The sequence below is a fragment of the Mytilus trossulus genome, chromosome 9 (assembly GCF_036588685.1).
Source record: "Mytilus trossulus isolate FHL-02 chromosome 9, PNRI_Mtr1.1.1.hap1, whole genome shotgun sequence".
In the NCBI taxonomy this organism is placed as follows: Eukaryota; Metazoa; Mollusca; class Bivalvia; order Mytilida; family Mytilidae; genus Mytilus; species Mytilus trossulus.
This window is the reverse complement of record NC_086381.1, coordinates 81,973,385-81,998,221: the sequence shown is the minus strand read 5'-3', so window position 1 is coordinate 81,998,221 and position 24,837 is coordinate 81,973,385. Positions and strand designations below refer to the sequence as shown.

Sequence of the window (24,837 nt, the reverse complement as noted above, 5' to 3'; positions counted from 1 at the left end):
AGTCAAAGTAACTAATTGTCTTTTGTGGAAAAAAATAATATTGATTATTTAGGAAATTCTAAACACATGACTAGAGTAGCCCCCTTGAAGTGCATTCTTTACTGTTCTTATTATTTGGCCACTGATACAACTAATCAGGGGTCCACGGTAAGATACTCACAAACCATGTTTAACATGGTCAAGTTTTTTTCAATTGAAAGAAGGCATTTTGTAGTTCATGAATATGATCTACAAAACATTCATTCTGTTTAAGGTTTTAATAATATAACTGAAAACTAATTTGTTCAAACATGCTTTTAAATTCATAATTCTTAAAATATTTCTTTCTAATGGTAATTTCTAATTTTTGAATTTATATTTAAACATTTTTAATTAGTACAGTTTATTGTTTAAACCTATTTTTTTAAAACGATCAATGCATTAGAATGGGAACATATGGTTGGAACCCCCCTCCCTTCCGCTTTTGAAAATGGCTGGATCTGCACATGAGTTCACTACAGGTCTAGTTCTTTGCTTAAATCTGTAAATTTTAGCTCATACTCTAGTAATAAATCATTTTCAATCAACATTAAAAAAAAACAATCAACTATATCTGCTGAGAATATAAAAACTACCAAGAAATACAATCTATTTGTTAGTCTTGTATTATTTTAATTTTAGTTTCTTGTGTACAATTTGGAAATTAGTATGGCGTTCATTATCACTGAACTAGTATACATTTGTTTAGGGGCCAGCTGAAGGACGCCTCCGGGTGCAGGAATTTCTCGCTACATTGAAGACCTGTTGGTGACCTTCTGCTGTTGTTTTTTTTATTTGGTCGGGTTGTTGTCTCTTCGACACATTCCCCATTTCCATTCTCAATTTTATTGAATACCTTTCTTTTTTCTAAAATTAAAAAATAAAGCTTACTGAATATCTTTATTTTTCCAATATTTTTTAACACAAAACTTCCATTTTTCTCCATGGAACAAAACTGAAGTAAAATAAAAATTCCAAATGTGAATCATACTTTATGTATAATAAGATTTCATATGTTTCAATTTTAATGTACATGTATCTTCAATATAGAAAAGACCTTTGCAACATTTATCTGGTGATACGTTTAATGCTGAATTGATTTTTCAGGTCCTAATCATTTTAATTTTAACAAGAAGAAACATGCAATTTTTATAAAAGATTTTTCACTGAAAGTTATTCATCTTTACCATTGTTTTTAAACAAATTAAACTTGATCCTGAAAAGACCATATTTAATGGCTTCTCAAAGCTTTTTCTAATAGGCATTGCCAGCTTTCACTTCCAAAATATCAAATCTATGTTATATAAAACACCACTGCCAATTTTTTTTATGCCTATATCAATGATGTTTCTGCCACCTGCTGCTTTTTCAGATATATTGGTCCATTTTCCATAATCTTAATATTGTCAATGAAAGCTATTGTTCTTTATTTTTAATTCCAAGACAAGTTAGCATAATCACAATTGCTTCAACTTTAGCCTTGGCTTGACTTATCATTCCCATGGTGTGCATTACTGCTTGGATAGTAATTGTAGCATAACACATATGCTTCATGTTTGCCCTACACTAACTAGCATAGTATAAAGAGCATGTCTTGACATTTTCATTGCCTCATGTGGATCTATGACCACTGCCTTACGCTTGCAACCTTTCATCTGTCTTTCTATTTCCATAAATCCTTTATCACCAGAAAGTATTGTGAAATGGACAGTTGGTGGTAATACCATGTCCATTTGACCAATCTAGAAAAAAAATAATCTTATAGTGAATAACCTTCTTATTCTCAATCTTTATAAAGTAACATACTTTTAATATGTTATTTTTCTTGTCAATAAAGAGTCATCTTGGGTTTTTTCCCAGATGGTCTGAAAAGTTAATGAACAACAATCTGAACTTGACATAATGTTTCATTTTCACTGCTCAAACACCAATTTAATATGTCCAGTAAATCTTTCTTAGAGAATTTTCTGACAATTTATAAACTGTCAATAAATGTAGTAAGAAAGTAAAAAAAAAATGAGAATGGAATGAGGAATATTTCAAAGAAACAACAACTTGATCAAAGAGCAGACAACAGATGAAGGCCGCCAATGGGTCTTCAACGCAGCGAGAAAATCCAGCACTTAGAGATGGCCCTCAGCTGGCCCCTAAATACAATTTTGTACTAGTTCAGTGAAAATGAACGTCACACTAAACGTCAAAACATATAAATGAACTAAAATTAAAAATCATACAAGACTAACAAAGGCCAGAGGCTTCTTACTTTGGACAGGTGCAACAATGTGGTGGGGTTAAACATGTTAAGTGAAATCTCAACCCTCCCCCTAATAGGGGGCCCCTATACCTCTAGACAATGTAGAATAAAGAAACACATAGCAATATGCACAGTAAAACTCAGTTTAAAAGAAGTCAGAGTCAGATTTAAGAAAAGGTAATATAAGAAGAAACTATAAGCAAAATAACAATGATACATAAATTAACAAGGGACTACTAGCAGTTACTGACATGTCAGCCCTGGACCTCAATTAAACTGATTGAAAGATTGTCTTCATCATATGAAAATAAAGTAGAATCCCTCCCGTTTTAGGTTTATTATCATACACTACAAAATAAAATATATGAGAAGAACATAACAGGAATCATGCCAACAACTGGTTTTAGAATTAATGTGATTATTTCCAATGCCAATGACCTGACAACAAGACCTATTTTACTTTCATACTTTTTACTGGAAATATACCACTCAAAGAAAGGTTTGCAACACTTTCATAGAGATTAATGGGGTCAAACTTTGAGGGCGCAAAAATCCAATTTTATAATAGTTACTTTCTTGTGTTCATAAAAAATCTACAATCAGATTCAACATCTTGACAATTTTGTGTGTAGAAACTAGGTCATGAGAAAAGAATAGTTAAAATGTGACAGTGTAGCTGTCTTAAAATTTGATCAACACAACTGTTGTATTTTTGAATACACAAATGATTGAATAGACCGACCGTGCAAGGGCTGTATAGCCAGTCAAGGTCGTTAAAAACTTCCATTTGTTGATTGAAGAGGGGGGATAGGACCTTTATCGGGACTCCGGGATCGGGTGCTTTTTTTCGAATTTCGGGATCCGGGATTTTTATTTATTTAAATTTGGGACCTCGGGATTTCGTGTTTTTAAGCCGGGATTTTGGGATCATGACCCCTCCTATCCCTCATTGAAGATAAAGAGAAAGAAAACACAAACTATGAAGACAAATTGAGATTTTGTTTTACTTTGGTTTCATTCAGAAATTGTGCTGCTAAACCTGTTGTTAGTATTATATATGAAATACTAGTATATCAATTACCGTTAAACATATGGCAAAGTCTGTAGCGTCTCTTCTTGTTCCACAACGATCATGAAGATAGAAAAGATTTTCACGTACTTGATATTGATAAGCTGCACACCTGATAAATAAATAATATTTTTATACCATACATCTATTATAAACAATTCTATTTGGTAACACCTTATCATGTGACATGGAACAATTCAGTTATTTTTCATTTGATTGCAAGGAAGACAAATAACCCTTGAAATTTACACCAGTGGTGAATGACCCTATTATTCACTGCCGAATAACCTTTTGAGTTTCTAGATTTGCACTTAAGAGTTATCTCCCATGAAAATAACGTCACAGACGTAAATAAACAAAATAGCTGCGTTCACATTACATTTGCCAGTTATAAGGCAAAAACTCGTACCCTATACAGATGGAAAAAAAAACAGGGGTCCAAAACATTTGACAAAAAATCCTTACCTTCACCCAAATTCATCCTGAAATTGTACTTAACACTTTCAGTACAGATTTTTTTTTAGCACTTTCCTATAGCCAGAGATTTATTAGCACGAGTGGTATCTACCAGGATTAATTTAACATTTGCACTTAAAAAAATTGCCTCGGAACTTCAAACCACAATTACTGCTATTTGTGTTGATTTTCCTAAAAACATTTTGAGGCTGAGTCGTACCCTATATGTTATGAGTTGTGGTGTGGTTAGAGCAAAATGGAAAGAAAGCAATCTTTCAAATCAATAACATACTATGGTAAGGCAGCAACCATTTGATTTTTTCTGGGGGGGGGGGGGGGGGGGGGGGGGGGGGCTATGGGCTTTTTTCTGGACAATTTTTTTTTTCACCTGCGGCGAAAAACAATCTATTTTTTTCGAGACAAGTCGAAAACAATTTTTTTCTTTCAATTTTAGCATTACATATAGTGGCAGCTAAGGGTGAAATAAACAATTTTGTTTTCTCAGAATCAAAAACAAATTATTTTTTCTCCAAAAACTGGAAACAAACCTTTTTTTTCAAAACCATGTATTTGCACCTATATATCACTTACTGATATGGCTCATTCCACCGTGTGTTACCTCCATAAAAAGCCCACACAAAGAATCGTTCAGGTAATCTGTATGGTAACTTTGGGAAAAAACCTCCCCAATTGTCTAAATCTAAAAATATGATATTGGTCATTGTTTTTAGGTAGGCATGATCAATTATACTGCTGTAATCACTAAGAGCCAAATCCATTCTAAATGATGTCTCTGTTTCACCAGAATATTCCTTTTTCTTTATTCTTTTGGAATGCTTATTTGATTTATATTCATCTTCAATTTCATTATTTTTGGACTGATTTGTAAACTTGTCATCAGATTTTCGTTTAAAAGACTTTGAATTATTGGAGAGTCCAGGTTTTTTACATGAATAAGAAAGATTGTTAGAAGGTCCAGGGTTTACACATGAATATGCCACTTTATTAGATGGCATAACTTTTTCACATTTCTGCAACTTAGTCATGTTAGTTCTAATATTTTGAAGGTCCAATTCCATTGCTCTGTTTGATGCCTCACTTATTCTAATTTCATCTTCGGTGATATTATCCTGTTCTAACCTAACACAATGACCCAGCACCAAGGCTTTGAATGAGTTACAACCAGTAGTTACAATTTTCCCTGCTATTTCTTTATTACAACTATGAAATCCACCATTTATTTTGGGATTTTCCACAGCTGCATGACATGTTGAACATTTGTGAGTATATAAATAACCAGTAAAAATATCCATCTAAAAAATATTAGTTCATTCAATATTATTTAAATAATGAGGGTAATATTACACATTCTGTGAGTGAACCTTATATAAAGCAGAACTGACATAAATTATAAGTAATTTTAATCAAACATTATGTATGAATATTGTTTACTATCAATGTCAACTCTCTAAACAAAGGGTGAAGCCTCCAAATATATATATCTTATATAACGTAAGGGTACCCAAATTGCACCGAGTACCCAAATTGCACCTATTTAGAAAAAAATAGCAACAAAAATCTTACAAGATTTCCTAGAGACTAAACAATTTGTATTTTTATGATTTGATACTATGCTGTCTCCCAACATAGGTAAACATATTCAGATATACACAAAACGTTCACAGTATTTATCAACAGATGGACTGTTTACTGAAAAAACAAAATGTACGAAAACGTCACCATGCGACGTCATCAAAACGTCATCTTTTTAAAATTAGCAAATACAATATATTACAACTATGCATTTCGTAAAATATGAAGAGTAAGCATGGACAAATATCCAATTGTTCAAAATATTTGAAGAAATTAGACAAAAGCCCGGTTATATGACGTTTGACGATGTGAATCTAAGCATGGATGCAATTTGGGTACTCCTCATTACATAATCATGGATAGTTTGGAGGTTGATTCAAACCCATTTTTCAATGACTCAATATGGATTAAAATCTAAATTGGTATACAATCAAGAAGGATAGGGCTACAAAATAAACACAGTATGGACATTTTTTTCTTGATCATAAAAAAACGTAGGTGAAAAAACTGTCAAAATAGGTGCAATTTGGGTACCGTCACGTTATATAGATTCCAACACTGTTACAAGTGAATTACGATATTTCTCCACTCGAGACAGTTAAGGTGGCTGATCGGGACTATTCGACTGCGCATAACTTCACGCATGAATTACAAAAGTATTTGTCGTATATTCGATATAATTTTTTTAAATATTTTGATTGATTAGAAATGTTAAATCATTGTAGATATGTGACTAATAGAATATTTTCGTTATTATCCGTATTTGTTAAAGGGTCAAAATGACATTTCACCCATTTTCACCATTTTCGCGCCAAAATTTGGGTTTTAAGGCAAAATAATTTTTTTTCCTTATCGGTGACCTATGTTTTTTATTGACTCATTCTTTGAAGCTATATTTAAGCTTTTCATATTACAGTTTTGGACCAATTGTCATAGAACGTTTTTTTGATATTTCGATAAAAATATGTCAACACCTCTATTTTCCCTATCATTTCATTGGAAAATGGTCCCTTTTACATACCTGTTTAAAAGTAAAATTTTTAGCTTAAATGGCCCGTGACCCCCTATTTTTTTGCGACCAATTTGATTCATTTTCTTTAAAGAATAAAATAACCAAAAATACAACACTTCTGATAGAAACTTCGAATAGGCCCGAGCCACCTTAAAGCGCAAGGCTTGCTGAGCTTTTTAAATAATTAAAATTTAACTGTCGACATTGGAGAAATATCATAATACACAAGTTATGGTGTTGAAATCTGTTTCTCTGATGATTTTTATCAGATTTTTAGAAACTTGTGTTCTTTATATATGCGACGTCATCAAGCAAGGCAACCTTTTTTCATGACATCACAATTTAGGAAAATTCAGAAGACAACAAAACATTTTGACGTCATAATCAAATTTCGTTTGACGTCATAATCAAAGGAGCAAGTTCGGTAAGGGTCATATTTGGCCCCAATTATAAAGTTCAATACTACAAGATAAAAAATGTTTTAAGTTGACCTAAATACATGTGAGAAAGTGTTATAGAACAATTTCTGTCATAGTTTTATTCTAAAGCCTTGAATTTTACATCTAAGATAGGTCAAAATAAGGGATTTTGGTGAAATATTACAAAATCGACAGGACTTCAGCCAAATTTAAGATCAGGAAACATAGAGCGCAGCCGTCGACAACCTTGATATTCAAGCTAGACATGTAAAATGTCTTTACAAACATTCTTGCCAAAGATCTTTTTTGTCTACGTATGCGCTCTATGTTTCCTGTCCAAATATTCAACAGAAATTTACCCATTTTCCTTGTTTTTTCGTGGAAAATCAAAATGAGTACTATTTGTGACGTCATGAATAATACGCTGGAACATAATTTTGCAACAAAAAGACTTATTTTCTATCTTGTCACTATATTAGCTATTATTCATTGTGATATTGGTCAATAAATCCAAATTTGAAATTTAGCCTAAAAAAAGTGGGCCAATTTAGAGCCTTATCGAACCTACTCCTTTCGACTAACCATTTTCCGAGGACAGATGTTTCACTAGTGAGGATTTTTCTCACACTGGTCAGGAAATGTGAAAATAGCACAAAAGTTAGAGAAATGGAAATCTCCTTTACAAGACGTTAAATCAACCACTCTTCCAAAAAGTCTCTAAAATTTCTCGAATTTTTTTAGAAGATTGTAGATCAAGAAATTAACTAATGCTTATCAAAACATTGTTTGGTGGCTCATTATAAGCTGTGTGAAGTGATGCTTTGGTCAATCATTTGTACCTCTATGTATTTGAGGGCCCTCATGGGGTTTTTGATTATGTGATTACTTGGCCGTTTTTTTAATGATTATTTGATTATTAAGCCAAATATTTCATGATTATTTTATTACCTAGGACTGTATTTTTAGTTTATGATTATTTGATTACTAAAGATAAGCAAATATTTAAGATTATATTGGCAAAAAAATGGTGATTATGTGATTACTAGGACCCCCCCATGAGAGGCCTCGTATTTGAATGTTGCATGACTGAAAGAACTTTAACCATTAGAAATGTTATAACAAATAGTAAAATAAGAAAGCAAAACAACATAGCTCAATGGAAAACCTCCCACTACTTTTTTAACTAAGTTTTGAGAATAACATTTGGATAATTTACCAGTGTCATTTCAGTTAGTGCCATAAAACTGTGCCCAAGTCTAGTTTCATCCAAGTGCTGCTGCAGTTCTCTGTGTCCATTAATAGGTATTTCACAATCAAAACAAACTATATGGAAATCAGCCGACATACATTTTTTATAATAATCTTCTACAAATTTCTTTGAAACTGGTATTCCTGTAAGTCTAGTAAACATACCTTTCATGTCATCTATGAAAGAAAAGAAAATTATTTAAATTTTATAATGTGAAATAACTTTGAATAAACAAATGGTGTCTTGAACCTATGTGAACATTTAATAATAATATATTCAACCTATGCCTACAAACAAAATATAATAGGTGTTGTTATAACAATTATTAATTGATAAAAGGTAAAATACAGTATTTGCAAAATTATGTTGTAGTTAAATTTGGAATTGTAAATAAACAAATTCTAAAAAGACAAAAATTGTAAAATAGAACCCTTGATAAAAGCAAAATATAGTTGAAATAAATATTAAATTATTATAAAAATAAGATAAGACCAAATTTCTAAAATTAATCACATAATAAAATTGAGAATGGAAATGGGGAATGTGTCAAAGAGACAACAACCCGACCAAATGAAAAACACAACAGCAGAAGGTCACCAACAGGTCTTCAATGTAGCGAGAAATTCCCGCACCCGGGGGCGTCCTTCAGCTGGCCCCTAAACAAATATATACTAGTTCAATGATAATGAACGCCATACTTATTTCCAAATTGTACACAAGAAACTAAAATTAAAACAATACAAGACTAACAAAGGCCAGAGGCTCCTGACTTGGGACAGGCGCAAAAATGCGGCGGGGTTAAACATGTTTGTGAGATCTCAACCCTCCCCCTTTAACTCTAACCAATGTAGAAAAGTAAACGCATAACAATACGCACATTAAAATTCATTTCAAGAGAAGTCCGAGTCTGATGTCAACAATACTTGAGAAAAAGAGACAAAAACAAGAATGTGTCCTCAGTACACGAATGTCCCACTCGAATTTTGATTTTCTATGTTCAGTGGACCGTGACATTGGGATAAAAACTCTAATTTGGCATTAAAATTAGAAAGATCATATCATAGGGAACATGTGTACTAAGTTTGAAGTTGATTGGACTTCGCACCTGTACTAAGTCAGGAATCTGATGTACAGTAGTTGTCGTTTGTTTATGTAATATATACGTGTTTCTCGTTTCTCGTTTTGTTTATATAGATTAGACCGTTGGTTTTCCCATTTGAATGGTTTTACACTAGTAATTTTGGGGCCCTTTATAGCTTGTTGTTCGGTGTGAGCCAAGGCTCCGTGTTGAAGGCCGTACTTTAACCTATAATGGTTTAATTTTTAAATTGTTATTTGGATGGAGAGTTGTCACATTGGCACTCACACCACATCTTCCTATATCTATTCAACTTCATCAAAAACTACCTTGACCAAAAACTTTAACCTGAAGCGGGACAGACGGGCGGACGAACGGACGAACAGACGAACGGACGCACAGACCAGAAAACATAATGCTCCTCTACTATCGTAGGTGGGGCATAAAAATGTTTCAATTAATTGAAAAAAAAGAGACAAAAAAAATGTTTCAATTGTGCAATTTTTTTAAATTTTAATTTTTCATTATTTTGTAAAACATACTTTAACAAGCAAGAAAATTAAGAAATAATTCATGGGGGCTTGAATATATCGTGATTTTACCACGGGTTGGCCCTTTATGACAAATATTTTACCCTGAGCGATAGCGAATTATTTCGATTCTAATAAGACAAATATGGCAATTCTTTTGGATCGAAGCGCTCTAGGTGGAGGCAAACATTTGCCGTTCCCATAAATTAACGCACTTTTAGACTGGCAGTAAAAAACGGAGCAACAGAATAAGTGACATGCTAAAACTATTTACAATAACATGTTAAGATAGATTTGGATTAATTTTAATGATAATTTACTTATATTTTTTTTATGTATATAAAACTAGAGGCTCCAAAGAGCCTGTGTCGCTCACCTTGGTCTATGTGAATATTAAACAAAGGAAGCAGATGGATTCATGACAAAATTGTGTTTTGGTGATGGTGATGTGTTTGTAAATCTTACTTTACTAGTCTTGCTGCTTACATTTATCTCTATCTATAATGAACTTGGCCCAGTAGTTTCAGTGGAAAATGTTAATAAAAATTTACAAATTTTATGAAAATTGTTAAAAATTGACTATAAAGGACAATAACTCCTTAGGGGGTCAATTGACCATTTCGGTCATGTTGACTTATTTGTAAATCTTACTTCGCTGAACATAATTGCTGTTTACAGTTTATCTCTATCTATAATAAAATTTAAGATAATAACCAAAAACAGCAAAATTTCCTTAAGATTACCGATTCAGGGGCAGCATCCCAACAATGGGTTGTCAGATTCATCTGAAAATTATAGGGCAGATAGATCTTAATCTGATTAATAATTTTACCCCCGTGTTGGATTTGCTCTAAATGCTTTGGTTTTTGAGTTATAAGCCAAAAACTGCATTTTACCCCTATATTCTATTTTTAGCTGTGGCGGCCATCTTGATTTGATAGTCGGGTCACTGGACACATTTTTAAAACAAGTTACCCCAAAGATGATTATTGCCAAGTCTTGATTAATTTGGCCCAGTTAAGTTTCAGAGGAGAGGATTTTTGTAAAAGATAACTAAGATTTACGAAAAATGGTTAAAAATTGACTATAAAGGGCAATAACTCCTAAACGGGTCAACTGACCATTTCGGTCATGTTGACTTATTTGTAAATCCTACTTTGCTAAACATTATAACTGTTTACAGTTTATCTCTATCTATAATAATATTCAAGATAATAACCAAAAACTGCAAAATTTCCACAAAATTACCAATTCAGGGGCAGCAACCCAACAACGGGTTGACCGATTCATCTGAAAATTTCAGGGCAGATAGATCTTGACCTGATAAACATTTTAACCCATGTCAGATTTCCTCTAAATGCTTTGGTTTTTGAGTTATAAGCCAAAAACTGCATTTTACCCCTATGTTCTATTTTTAGCTGTGGCGGCCATCTTGGTTGGTTGACCGGGTCACGCCACACATTTTTTAAACTAGATACCCCAATGATGATTGTGGCCAAGTTTGATTCAATTTGGCCTAGTAGATTCAGAGGAGAAGATTTTTGTAAAAGTTAACAACGACGACGGACGCAAAGTGATGGGAAAAGCTCACTTGGCCCTTCGGGCCAGGTGAGCTAAAAAAAGGGCTTATACCACATTTTAGCATCGTTTGTTTACGTTTCCTTGTTGTGATGATTTTCGGTATCAGAAGCGTGTATTTTCCCGTAAAATGCTTAAATTATTATGTCATCTTTCTATGACGTCGTGTACTTCAACCATAAACAATCATATGACGTGGGAGTATAATAGGAACAGCCTAACCAATATATTCATAATTTACCACGGGTGTGTACTCAAAGCGTTTGAAGGACGTCATATTAGAATATACAAATATAACATACTTCAACAGAAACTTTTTTTTAAATCAAATTAATTTTGCAATATAAAATTTAAAATAAATTAGATTTTTTGGTTCATTTATAGGCAGCAACTTTCGAGTTGGACACTGAACTATTTATTTACTTTGTTTTACAGGTAGTTTTAGAAAATTCAAGTACTCTGTGTTTGTTTTTATTCATTATATATGGAGTTGTGAGCTTCTGTCCAAGTTTGGTACAAATCCAGGACAGTATAAGAAAGTTGTTAAAATTTAAAAAACTTTAACAATAGAGTGAATTTATTGCATCCTGGCAGAAAAACTAAGTCCTTTTATAAGTAAAATTCAGTAAAAAATGGATTTTTTGTTTTACAAAATTTACTTCTGGATACTATCTAACGATCATAAACAAGCTTCTGTTCAAGTTTGGTACAAATCCAAGATATTTGAAGAAAGTTATTCATTTTTAAATCTTTAACCATAGAGCGAATGTTATGTTTCCCGATAAAAATCGCTCATAGATTTACTTAATAATAGTTTTTTCGAAAAATGTCGATTTTAGTTGAAATGATAGGATATTTTTTGAGTGGGAACTCACTTTTGTCCTATGACTGTATAATGATAATACATATTAATAAGCTCTTTTAATTGGAATACAACATCCTCTTATAAACGCTTTGTCGATAACCACTGTGCCTGAAGTGAAATATTTATAAATAGATATCATAACGCGGACGTGATAGAAAGCATAAATTAGAACATTGTCTAGTCTAAAAAAAAAGCCAGGAAGGAAATAAGATGAGTAAAAAGTATACGTAAGTTCGCCAGTTCTTATAGGAACAACATCCCCCCTTACTTAGCGCGGTAGCGCGTCTCAGTGTATCTGACATAATCTGAAAATAATATCCATTTCGTTTCAAATTTATCAAATGAAGAAAGACTTAGTGTGGTTCCAATATTAAGATTCGTCTTCGTCTTTTCACATTTGCAGCATCTTTATACTACAGTAGAGAATAATGAACGCTGCGTCATCTTAGATATGGTTTAATTCATGAGGCCCCTCATGGGGGGGTCCTAGTAATCACATAATCACCATTTTTTTGCCAATATAATCACATAATCATTAAATATTTGCTTATCTTTAATCAAATAATCATAAACTAAAAATACAGTCCTAGGTAATCAAATAATCATGAAATATTTGGCTTAATAATCAAATAATCATTAAAAAAACGGCCAAGTAATCGCATAATCAAAAACCCCATGAGGGCCCTCATTCATATTCACGGACAATTTCAAATATATATATAGCATTGGAGTATAAAGTTATGCCAGGATTTACGTAATATTCACGATTATTAATTACGACGGCTTTGAGAAACGGCTGTAAAACCTACGATTTATTTACGATGGTTGTAGTTATAGATCTAATGACGCGTAGACTTAGGAAGGCTTTGTAAAACGGTGGCCAGGTTTATGAACAAAAGATGACACTGCTTCCTTTACTAATTAAAAACGTTTAGAATTATGTGGATATCGGAATATTGTCGATTAAAATTATTAGCTTGATTTTTTCAATCGACTTACAAATTAAGTCGATTTGGCGTTTACACGATCCGATTCCAGTCAAAACGTCGAATGGAAATAGCGCACGTTTTGATTTCAAAACGACGTTTCGACTTGACATTCGACTTCAGATTTTAGTGTTCATACGGTACGATTTTAGTCAAAAGCAGGTGCACAGGTAAAAATCGAATGGAAATCGAATGGAAAATCGTATCGTGTGAATGCACCTTAAAAGACGGGCGTATAAAAATCATAAAGTCCTTTCCCTACCCATTATTTCATTATACTAATTTTAAACTTATTCCTTTGTGAAATAGAGATCCTCAACACAAACAATTACCTATATTTTCACTAGTACTTGTAAAAGAAAAAATGTTGGCATAGGTTGAACGAACCAAACAAAAGTCATGTTATCTATCTAATAGACAGCCTGGAGGCTTGTCATATGTTTTGTTTCGAAGGATTTCATTTGCCTTTCAAATCTAAAAAAAATTATTTCAATGACAGTTGTTATCCGATTCAGATGCTCTTGTAAACCTTTATGTTGCTTCTTTTATTTTTCAATAGACCACTTTCGAGTTTATCCGTCACCAGAAAAACTCGTCAATTATACACGCCTTTATGACGTCATTTACCAGATAGAGGGGGTCGCCTGTATCCCTGCACGATTTACGCTCATCAAGCGTCTTAGTGATCGTCATTGTGCAGGATAAACTAGAAATAATGGTTGTTCTGTAGGTACTTAATGACAATTTCCTAATGACAGCAATGCTGATTGTCAATTTTGAGAATTCAATTTGCCGAATAATTCGTACAATATAAAATTATAGTATTCCAACCACTCGCTTAACATTGGAATGGAAGTGACAACGCCCCTAAACGCACACATGACGTTCACTAAAACCAGAGTTTTTGACGGAAATGCATCAAACTCGAAAGATGTCTATTGTGCCTGCAAATGGCCACGGCAAACATTTATTCAGTCCTAAAAAGGAGACTGCATGCAAATCTTTATTTGAGTTTTGTTTTTTTATTTTATTCTATAAATAAATTGATTTTTGACTATAGTTGACCAATAAAAATAGGGATTCCTTTTCTTACATCGTAATATCATGTGAGATCATTACGGAGATGTCATGTGCTTGCAGTAAAAGTAATGTGCACGTCATGTCATGTGCTTGCAGTAAAAGTAATGTGCACGTAATGTCATGTGCTTGCAGTAAAAGTAATGTGCACGTCCATTTAGTGGGATTAATTTTCTGATCCTTAGGAGCTTATCCTCACAACAAAGTGGTGATAGAAACTGACAGGTAAAGGGAAAAAGCATTCTTTAATCTGCAATTCAATTTTTTGGTTTGAAACTAGGACTATCAATTTTGTAAACATACATATCAAGACTATAAACTGAAGAAAACATCCCATATTTACCAGAAAATGGAAAAGCTGTAGAGTTATGATTGAGAGTAGTTATGTGAGATACACATTCTTCATCTGTAGGGAACAACATGAGGCATGACCGACAGAGGTATCCATGTACTGGTAGGGGAGTCAGTGGATAAACATGCTTCTTATCTTTTATATGGTGTAAACAGGCTTCTCTTTGCTGAAATGAAATGTAAATTTTTTTCTATAGCCAGTCATAAACTGTACTCAGTATTAGGAGTACAAAATTGTGAACAACAAGAATGTGCCCATACTACATTGATGCCCCACTTTCCCTATCATTTTCTATGTTCAGTGGACCATGAAATAGAGTCAAAACTCTAATTTGGCATTAAAATTAGACAGATCAAATCATATGGAACATGTGTACTAAGTTTCAAGTTGATTGGACTACAACTTCATCCAAAACTAACTCGACTAAAAACTTTTACCTGAAATGAGATAGACTGACCAACGAATAGATGCACTCACATCCATTATGTCCTTATATGGGTGTGTAAAAAAATTCAAATCCAGTATTTTGATAGGTTGATTCCTGAGTCTAAGTATGGTTATCAAAACTTTTATGTCTGTACTCCCTTATAATTTCTACAATGTTTTTTTCACATCCACAGTATGGTTTTTACCAAAATTTTATGTTTTGGGTCTGAATAAACTTTAACAAGAGGCTCTCAAGAGCCTGAATCGCTCACCTTAATTTTTTTGGTTAAATCTCTCATCAATGATTATTTTGGCTTTTCAATTTATTTAAATGTTCTTTGAATTGTCTTATTTTCTTCAAAAGCAAAAAAAAATCATTTTCTCCTATGTTCTATTTCAGCAATAGGAGCTATGTTTCTTGACATACAAGAAAATGAAATATAAAATTTATACTAGATACTCTGAAACTCATTAAGCCTAAGTTTGGCTGAAATTGATCTAAATGCTTTCGTTTTTGAGATATAAGCCAAAAACTGCATTTGACCCCTATGTTCTATTTTAAGTAACAGCGGCCATGTTTTTTGACGGATCCAAAATCGAAGCACACACTTTGTGCAGGATAATCTAAGGAACAATCATGCTAAGTTTCATCCAAATCCATTCAGTAGTTTCAGGAGAAGATTTTTTAAAGTTAGCAAATATGATGAACAAATTGTGAAAAATTGTCATTAAAGGACAATAACCCCTTTAGGGGTCAATTGACAATTTTGGTCATATTAACTTATTTGTAGATCTTAATTTGCTGATAATTTTTGCTGTTTACAGTTTATCTTTATCTATAATAATATTCAAGATAATGACCAAAAACTGCAAAATTTCCTTAAAATTACCAATTAAGTGGCAGCAACCCAACAATGGGTTGTTTAATTCATTTGAAAATTTCAGGGCTGATAGATTTTGACCTAATGAACATTTATACCGCTGTCAGATTTGCTCTAAATGCTTTCGTTTTGGAGATATAAGCAAAAAATTTGTAAGGGTTCCGCGGAACCCAGTGTCTCGCCTATTTTTGCTGTAAATCGCAGGCTCAACAACAATGAGGAAAAAAATCAATAAAAATATTCCTCTTGTTACTATTTTATGATTGTAAGCAAATGTAAGTCCAATTAAAAGTAAATTACAGAAAAAAACGGAGTAATCTTTTTACAAACTTTACTTCTGGATACAATCTTATGATCATAAATAAGCTTCTGTCCAAGTTTTGTACAAACTCAGGATAGTTTAAGAAAGTTATTAAAATTTTAAAAACTTTAACCACAGAGTGAATGTAATGGTTCCCCGCAGAAAAACTAAGTCCATTTAAAAGTAAAATATGGAAAAAATGGATTTATTTATTTACAAAATTTACTTCTGGATACTATCTAATGATCATAAACAAGCTTCTGTCCAAATTTGGTACAAACCCAGGATAGTTTAAGAAAGTTAATAAAATTCTAAAAACTTTAACCAGAGTGAATGTAATGTTTCCCTGCAGAAAAATCTAAGTCCATTTATAAGTAAAATACGGAAAAAATGGAATTTTATTTTTACAAAATTTACTTCTGGATACTATCTAACGATCATAAACAAGCTTCTGTCAAAGTTTGGTAGAAATCCAGTATAGTTTAAGAAAGTTATTAAAATTTCAAAAACTTTAACCACAGAGTGAATATTTGTTGACGCCGCCGACGGAATGTAGGATCGCTTAGTCTCGCTTTTTCGACTAAAGTCGAAGGCTCGACAAAAACTGCATTTGACCCCTATGTTCTATTTAAAGTAACGGCGGCCATGTTTTTTGACGAATCAAAAATCGAAGCACACACTTTGTGCAGGATAATCTAAGGAACAATCATGCTAAGTTTCATCCAAATCCATTCAGTAGTTTCAGAGGAGAAGATTTTTTAAAGTTAGCAAATATGATGAACAAATTGTGAAAAATTGTCATTAAAGGACAATAACCCCTTAAGGGGTCAATTGACAATTTTGGTCATATTAACTTATTTGTAGATCTTACTTTGCTGATCATTTTTGCTGTTTACAGTTTATCTTTATCTATAATAATATTCAAGATAATGACCAAAAACTGCAAAATTTCCTTAAAATTACCAATTAAGTGGCAGCAACCCAACAATGGTTTGTTTGATTCATCTGAAAATTTCAGGGCTGATAGATCTTGACCTAATGAACATTTTTACCCCATGTCAGATTTGCTCTAAATGCTTTCGTTTTTGAGATATAAGCAAAAAACTGCATTTGACCCCTATGTTCTATTTAAAGTAACGGCGGCCATGTTTTTTGACGAATCAAAAATCGAAGCACAAACTTTGTGCAGGATTTACTAAGGAACAATTATGTTAAGTTTCAATCAAATCCATTCAGTAGTTTCAGAGGAGAAGATTTTTTAAAGTTAGCAAATATGATGAACAAATTGTGAAAAATTGTCATTAAAGGACAATAACCCCTTAAGGGGTCAATTGACATTTTTGGTCATTTTAACTTATTTGTAGATCTTACTTTGCTGATCATTTTTGCTGTTTACAGTTTATCTTTATCTATAATAATATTCAAGATAATGACCAAAAACTGCAAAATTTCCTTAAAATTACCAATTAAGTGGCAGTAACCCAACAATGGTTTGTTTGATTCATCTGAAAATTTCAGGGCTGATAGATCTTGACCTTATGAACATTTTTACCCCATGTCAGATTTGCTCTAAATGCTTTCATTTTTGAGATATAAGCCAAAAACTGCATCTGACCCATATGTTCTATTTAAAGTAACGGCGGCCATGTTTTTTGACGAATCAAAAATCGAAGCACACACTTTGTGCAGGATATACTAAGGAACAATTATGTTAAGTTTCAATCAAATCCATTCAGTAGTTTCAGAGGAGAAGATGTTTGAAAAATTGTTAACGACGACGATGTCGACGACGGACGCCAACTGATGAGAAAAGCTCACATGGCCTTTTAGGCCAGGTGAGCTAAAAATGAAGGGTGGACATTTTTTATTATTGGTGTGACTGTAAAGCAAAATTCATTAATAAAAATAAGAAAAATTAGTATGATTGTGAATGAGACAACTCTGTATCAGAGACCATATGACGTACAAGTATACAACTATAGGCCACTGCATTGCCATCAGATACTTCAGTGACTATGTTTTTTTCTTCTCAATTTAGTAACTCTATAGTGTTTTATACTGACAAATTTTAATGAAAAGGAAGAGGTATGAGAAAAGTCTTTATTTTACCTCTAAAAAGTGTTTCTTCACATGTTTAAAACTCTTGTTAATTCCATTGCCTTATGTTAATCATTTACCTTAAATACTTGTCCACATTCAGGACACATCACAATGTCACTTGAGATATCTTTATTTTCACTGTGTTCACCCCATGGATCCATTGGAGAATGTTCAAAGTTATTCATGTGTCTATCAAACAATTCTGTGGAATCAAATATACCATTACAATTCAGAACAGAACCTGACATGATCTTTTGGCCTCACTGATTGGTCAATGGTATTAGATGCATCATTTGAATTATCAGTTGAAGACAAATCATGGTCACTAATATGTAGAACACTGTTTTCTTCATCTGAAATCTCAACTACAGAAACATTTGATCTATTTGGTTGAATGTTCCTCAATTTATTTTCTTTTTTTTCAGAATTTTTCCCAGAGTTAACATTTTGTTCTTCTCCTCCCAATGCAGAATTGACTGGAATAAAATCTGCTGCACTAGATGTTGTATAAGATGGTTTTGAATTCTTTGACTGCTGGTAAACATTAATATAAGGTTCATGACATCTCCACGTTGTTTCCAACTTTGAAATAAGTGTTTTTATTTTCATACCTAGTAATACAAAATATATATTTACTACAAAAATTAGTAATCAAAAGTAAAAAAAATCACATCATTTTGACAAATCTTCTTTTCAAAATCCTACACAATACAAATATATTTGAACAAAAAATATTATTCAAAGCATTACAAGCATTTTAATTGGTTAACAATATGTGAAATAATAGATATTTAACCAATGGCATATTATACCATAAATTTAATATTATGTTTAATGTGCAAAAAATGTAGTTATCAAAAAACAGTCTTCTTGCTAATGAATCAGGAATTTGCTCCTATAAACCAGATATAGTCATTATGAAAATTATATAAACTGCTGCATGCATATAAGAGTTGATGAACTTTTTCCAATGAATCATGAATCTTAACAGTCAAAATTCTATAATGGGCCATTGGAAAACCAGATGCTCTGCAAGGCACAGCTTTATACGACAGCAGAGGTTGAACCCTGAATGATTGGGGCAAGAATGGACACAACATTCAAGCTGGATTCAGCTCTTAATTTGGATATTTATTAAATAGTTGACACAGCATAGGTTTCTGACACAGAATGAATGTGGTCTAATGAACTTAAAATTTTTGTTTTGCCTTTGAGCAATTCACTATGCTGTTGAATATTAATCCTCTCAAAAAAATGTTTGAAGAAATTTTCTCTTTTAATATGAAATTTCAAATGAGAAAAATTGAGCCCCCCCCCCCCCCCCCCCCCCCCCCCCCATTTTTTTCACATCCCCCTTTCCTTTATTCCAAAACCGATCTCAATTCAAATTTCTAATGGAGTTTGCAACAATAATTACTCATTTAAATACATCATAAAATATTAAAATGTAAAAAAAAGTGCCTGTTATCACTGAATGGTAAAGATTGTTTTAATTTATCAGTTGATAGAAAAAGTGAAAATACATTGTATATAGTATAAAACAATGATTTAAGTTGATTCAACTACTATTCTGGACAAAGAAAGATAACTCTAATTGAAATTTCATGCTATTGCACAATATTGTGCAATTAGATATTTTTGCTATTGCACAATACTGTGCAATTGAAAATACTTGCTATTGCACAATACTGTGCAATTGAAGATTTCTTGCTATTGCGCAATACTGTGCAATTGAAAATTTCTTGCTATTGCACAATAATGTGCAATTGAAGATTTCTTGTTATTGCTGAGTACTGTGCAATTGAAAATTTCTTGCTATTGCACAATACTTACTATAATAGTTTTGGATGCTGATTTGGACCAACTTGAAAACTGGGCCCATATTCAAAAATCCAAGTACTGGTACATGTTTGGATTCAGCATATCAAAGAACCCCAAGAATTCAATTTTTGTTAAAATCAAACTAAGTTTAATTTTGGACCCTTTGGACTTTAATGTAGACCATGGTCCAATTTGAAAACAGGACCAAAAATTAAGAATCTACATACACAGTTAGATTTAGCAAATCAAAGAACCCCATTTATTCAATTTTTGATGAAATCAAACAAAGTTTAATTTTGGACCCTTTGGGCCCCTTATTCCTAAACTGTTGGGATCAAAACTCCCAAAATCAATACCAACCTTCCTTTTATGGTCATAAACCTGGTGTTTAAATTTCATAGATTTTTATTTACTTATACTAAGGTTATGGTGCAAAAACCAAGAAAAATGCTTATTTGGGCCCCTTTTTGGGACCCTTATTCCTAAACTGTTCGGACCTCAACTCCCACGATCAATACAAACCTTCCTTTTGTGGTTATAAACCTTGTGTTTAAATTTCATTGATTTCTATTTACTTAAATTAAAGTTATTGTGCGAAAACCAAGAAAAAACTTATTTGGGCCCTTTTTGGCCCCTTTTTCCTAATATGTTGGGATAAAAACTCCCAAAATCAATCCCAACCTACCTTTTATAGTCATAAACCTTGTGTTAAAATTTCATTGATTTTTATTCACTTTTACATAAGTTAGAGTGCGAAAACTAAAAGTATTTTCAGACAACGACGACGCAGACGACGCCAACGTGATAGCAATATACGACGAAATTTTTTTCAATTTTTGCGGTCGTAAAAAATGAGGCAAATGTGTGACATGGGGGGTCCAATTTCAAACTTATTATTTTTTTATTTTTTTTTGTCTTACCCTTATTACCAATAATTAAAATTTTAGAATTCCAAAGGTTCAGGCCGAATGAAACAGACATTCTCAATTTTATGTTGAATAATTTTAAATCTTTATAACATTCATTTCAAAAATTTGAACAGAAACCATACTACTTATAAACAAGTTTGGTAATACAACAGTCGAGAAAACTTTGCTCTAACCTCTTTCAAATGAAACTCAATATAGGAAGAAAAATGTTTATACCAAAATTTCCATATTTTCTGCTTAATCATATAATAACAATAAAATTGAATAGCTTAATTTGAAAAAAAATAATAACTAGTGATTGAATATAAAAAAAGAAGATGTGGTATGGATGCCAATGAGACAACTGTCCACAAGAGACCAAAATGACACAGACATTAACAACTATAGGTTACCGTTGAAGTTTTTGCCAATAAAAAGAATCTTAATATATTTAAAATAGTTAAAATAGTAATCTTTGAAAGCCCTGAGTTTTTATGATCATTCACCAAAAAAAATGTCATTTCATTGTACCGTTTTGATGTAATTGTATGTAGAAAAAGCCTTCTATTTTTAGTATTTTGTCCACTCCTGACATATTTTACAAAGATTGAAAAATGCTTTAAACTTACACAATAATTTACTTAACACATTGCTATATCATTGATTTCAATTACTGATATCTTTTATAATAAAACAGGACTTTCTTTTTACAATGTTTTAGGGCCTTTTAAAATCAAAGAGCTGAAAGCTCTGTGAAAAAATGACGCCACTGTCTCTAATATTAGGATATTTTTCATGCAAGTCTTGATTTTCACATACATGTACCGTTATTAGTTTAACATTGCAACATGTCTGGTTAGCATATAATTGATATTCGTATATATATATGTGTGTGTGAAGTGAAGATGACAACTGACTGTTTTTTTAGTACAAATGAATAGGTCAAGACTACCTGAATGATCTTACAGTATCCAATGACTACTGACTGTTTTTTTTCGTACAAATAAACAGATCAAGACTACTGGAATGATCTACAATATCCAATGACTATTAGCTGTTCTTTAGTACTAATAAATAGGTCAAGACTATTTAAATGATCTACAATATCCAATGACAACTGGCTGTTCTTTTGTACATATAAATAAGGACTACCTGAATGATCTAAAGTATTCTAGGTTATGAGATTTTTTTCTTGCAATTACATTTTTCTAAATCAAGAATACAGACCTGTATCCTTTTCAAACCAAATGATTATGAAGAGCCTGTTGTAACAAGCTCTTATACCCCACCAGTCCTATAACATATATGACTTCACTTCTTATTCAATTTTTATTAACATTTTAATACCGAAATTTTCATTTTTTTTTTAAATTTTAATGCGAAGTGTGGCACATTGATTGTAAAAAAAATTATCAGAACAGTAAATTGAAATAGTAAATAATGCCCATGAAGTCATATGTTATAGGACTATATCCCACATACTCATTAAATAAGTTACGAGTGACGTAGTTATTTCTGCTATAACTTGAAGCAAATTCTCTTTCTGTAGATTTACACAATAGCATAATATTGTTAGGCCACACCAATTTGATTCCTTGTTCGACGGACCCGCCCGCACCTATTTTTTTATTTTTATTATATTCCCGCTTCCCGCATCCGGAAATGAAATCATGTCCATTTCCCGCACCGTTTTTTGGTAAATATTATATAAAGAGCTCAACATTTGTTTTTTAAAATCACAGTCTAGCCTTTATATAACGATTTTAAACCTATCAGCACCCCACAACACTTTAAATATCTGCGAGAATATTTGTTTCAGCATGAAACCAATTAATTCCAAGCGGGAGTGCTCCGATATAAATAGAAATACCAGTACAGAACAAAACGTTGGTTTCTTTCCCCCTAACTTATATTCCCTATAAAAAAAATGTTCGTTGTTAAAATAAAGTACAAAGAACTTCTGAAGGATTTGCCTTCAGCTGCAATTATAATGTATGGTGACGGTCATACCCGCTGCAGGTTTGTGCACCTGTCCTGGTTGATTCAGAGACTTGTCGTTCAGCAGTTATCGTTTGTTGATGTGGTTCATTGGTATTTTCCCGTTTGGAAATATAATTTAGATCGTTGGTTTTCCTGTTCGAATTGTGTACAATACTAAGTTGTGGTCCCTTATAGCTTGCTGGTTGGTCTTGAACAAAGCACTGTGTAAAAGGCCGTACTTTGACCTATGTTTGTTATTATCAGGTTGGGACCAACCCTCCCTCAGACAAGGGCCTTGAACAGTTAAAGTAAATGTGTTAACACTGTTAAAGTCCAGGAATATTACAAAATTCTTGGACATGTTTTGACCATTTAATACCAAATATTATAGTTCTTTGGGAAAATATAAGCCCTTTTGTACTTTAAGTGTTTTTATAAAAAAAATATATTATAACTTAAATATTTTGACCCCTCATAAAAGGGATATTCACAACATTAAGGGGTTGTTCTGAACCTGATAATGACTTGGATGGAGAATTGTCTCATTGTCAGTCACACATACATAGACCAGATTTAATTATTCATTTTTTTCTTGTTGAACAGGGAAAAAATACTTCATAAATTAAAGAAATGTCAAGGTACAAGGGATAAATCAAGTTTTAATATAGTCAAAACCTTCTATTTTATGTTTACAAAAAAAAAATATAATCGCTCGCCTTTACTTTTTAAGCTTCGCCTCAAAAATTTGCAAATTAAATATTTTTTTATTAAAATTTTCAAATCGCTCGCTCACCCCAATTTTTGGAGTCCAAAAATCCGTAGAACAAGAAATTAAATTGGTGTGGCCTAAATACAAGTTTTTAGCCATGAATAAACATGATGAAGGTATAAGCAAAAAAGAATAAAAGTATGATAGATCTAAAAAAAATTTCACATAATAAAGTCCTCAATATCTATTTTAACTAAATTTTTTCAGAGTTGAATTTTTTTTAAATAAAAACAAGCATTCTACGAGTAATACATGGCAATACATAGTCCCCAACCCGTTACAAATTCATTGTAATGGAACAAAAATTTGATCTATAATTTGTCATTATGTAAACAACATAAAAATATCGAGACAAAATCTTCCAGCAAAACGTAAAAATTTGTTGAATTCTGACTATCTAAGTGAATTTCCTATGTCCAAAGACCAAACTCTGCACACAAACATCAATCTTGAACAAAATTGAATCACTAAATACCAAAGAAAAGAAAAAACATTCAAAATGTCATTTTGTCTTTAAAAAAATGAGTTATTTCCGTTTGAACAGAAGTCTTCTAATGAATAAGTAAATACCAAAGAAAAGAAAAAACATTCAAAATGTCATTTTGTCTTTAAAAAAATGAGTTATTTCCGTTTGAACAGAAGTCTTCTAATGAATAAGTATTTCATCAAAAATTTCATTCTAGAGAAAGGCCCCTTCTACTGAACAAAGAGAAAAGCGTGAATAATGAATTTGACCTGTAACTTGTCATGATAAATCAAATCAAAACCTACAAGCACAAAAAAGTCTGATTTGCCGAACTGACAGATAAACAGACTTGACAGACAGGCAGTGCAACCCTAAGTGCACTTAGACGTTAGTCGTAAGGGGACTAAAAATCTAAATCTCAAAGTATCAACAAACACGAAAGAGATGCTCTTTGGAGAGGGAACATTCAAGATAATTTTGGAAAAGCGTTCGATTTTAGAAGAAGTAGGGTTACCTTAAACGTCTTTTATCTTGATTTAATCTGAGATATAAATCAAAAACTTTAATATGGCACATTATATATTCAAACATAATTTGTTTTCGTAGATAAAAAATAATGGTCACATTTTTTTTACATACGCTCTAATAG

At 32.2% G+C, this 24,837-nt stretch overlaps 1 protein-coding gene across 1 annotated transcript; it reads right to left on the bottom strand.

Annotated features, from left to right (window-relative positions):
- Window positions 1-1,221: 1,221 nt before the first annotated feature.
- LOC134683460 (E3 SUMO-protein ligase ZNF451-like) lies at window positions 1,222-18,852 on the bottom strand. The gene is made up of 6 exons (XM_063542776.1): window positions 18,322-18,852; window positions 14,528-14,702; window positions 8,038-8,246; window positions 4,389-5,110; window positions 3,354-3,453; window positions 1,222-1,760 (listed from the first exon to the last, which is right to left on the bottom strand). Exons 1-6 carry the CDS (start codon window positions 18,490-18,492, stop codon window positions 1,569-1,571), a joined length of 1,569 nt encoding a protein of 522 aa, XP_063398846.1. The 5' UTR covers window positions 18,493-18,852; the 3' UTR covers window positions 1,222-1,568.
- Between the last annotated feature and the right edge of the window lie 5,985 nt (window positions 18,853-24,837).

What these genes read in the sequence shown, in the direction of transcription:
- LOC134683460 (XM_063542776.1), bottom strand. Translation starts at nt 18,492, where the DNA reads ATGTCAGGTTCTGTTCTGAATTGTAATGGTATATTTGATTCCACAGAA. An exon ending in AATGTGGACAAGTATTTAAG is followed by an intron (nt 14,703 to 18,321) that starts GTAAATGATTAA and finishes ATTTCATTTCAG; the next exon opens with CAAAGAGAAGCCTGTTTACA. An exon ending in ACTTTGCCATATGTTTAACG is followed by an intron (nt 1,761 to 3,353) that starts GTAATTGATATA and finishes TTTTTTTTCTAG; the next exon opens with ATTGGTCAAATGGACATGGT.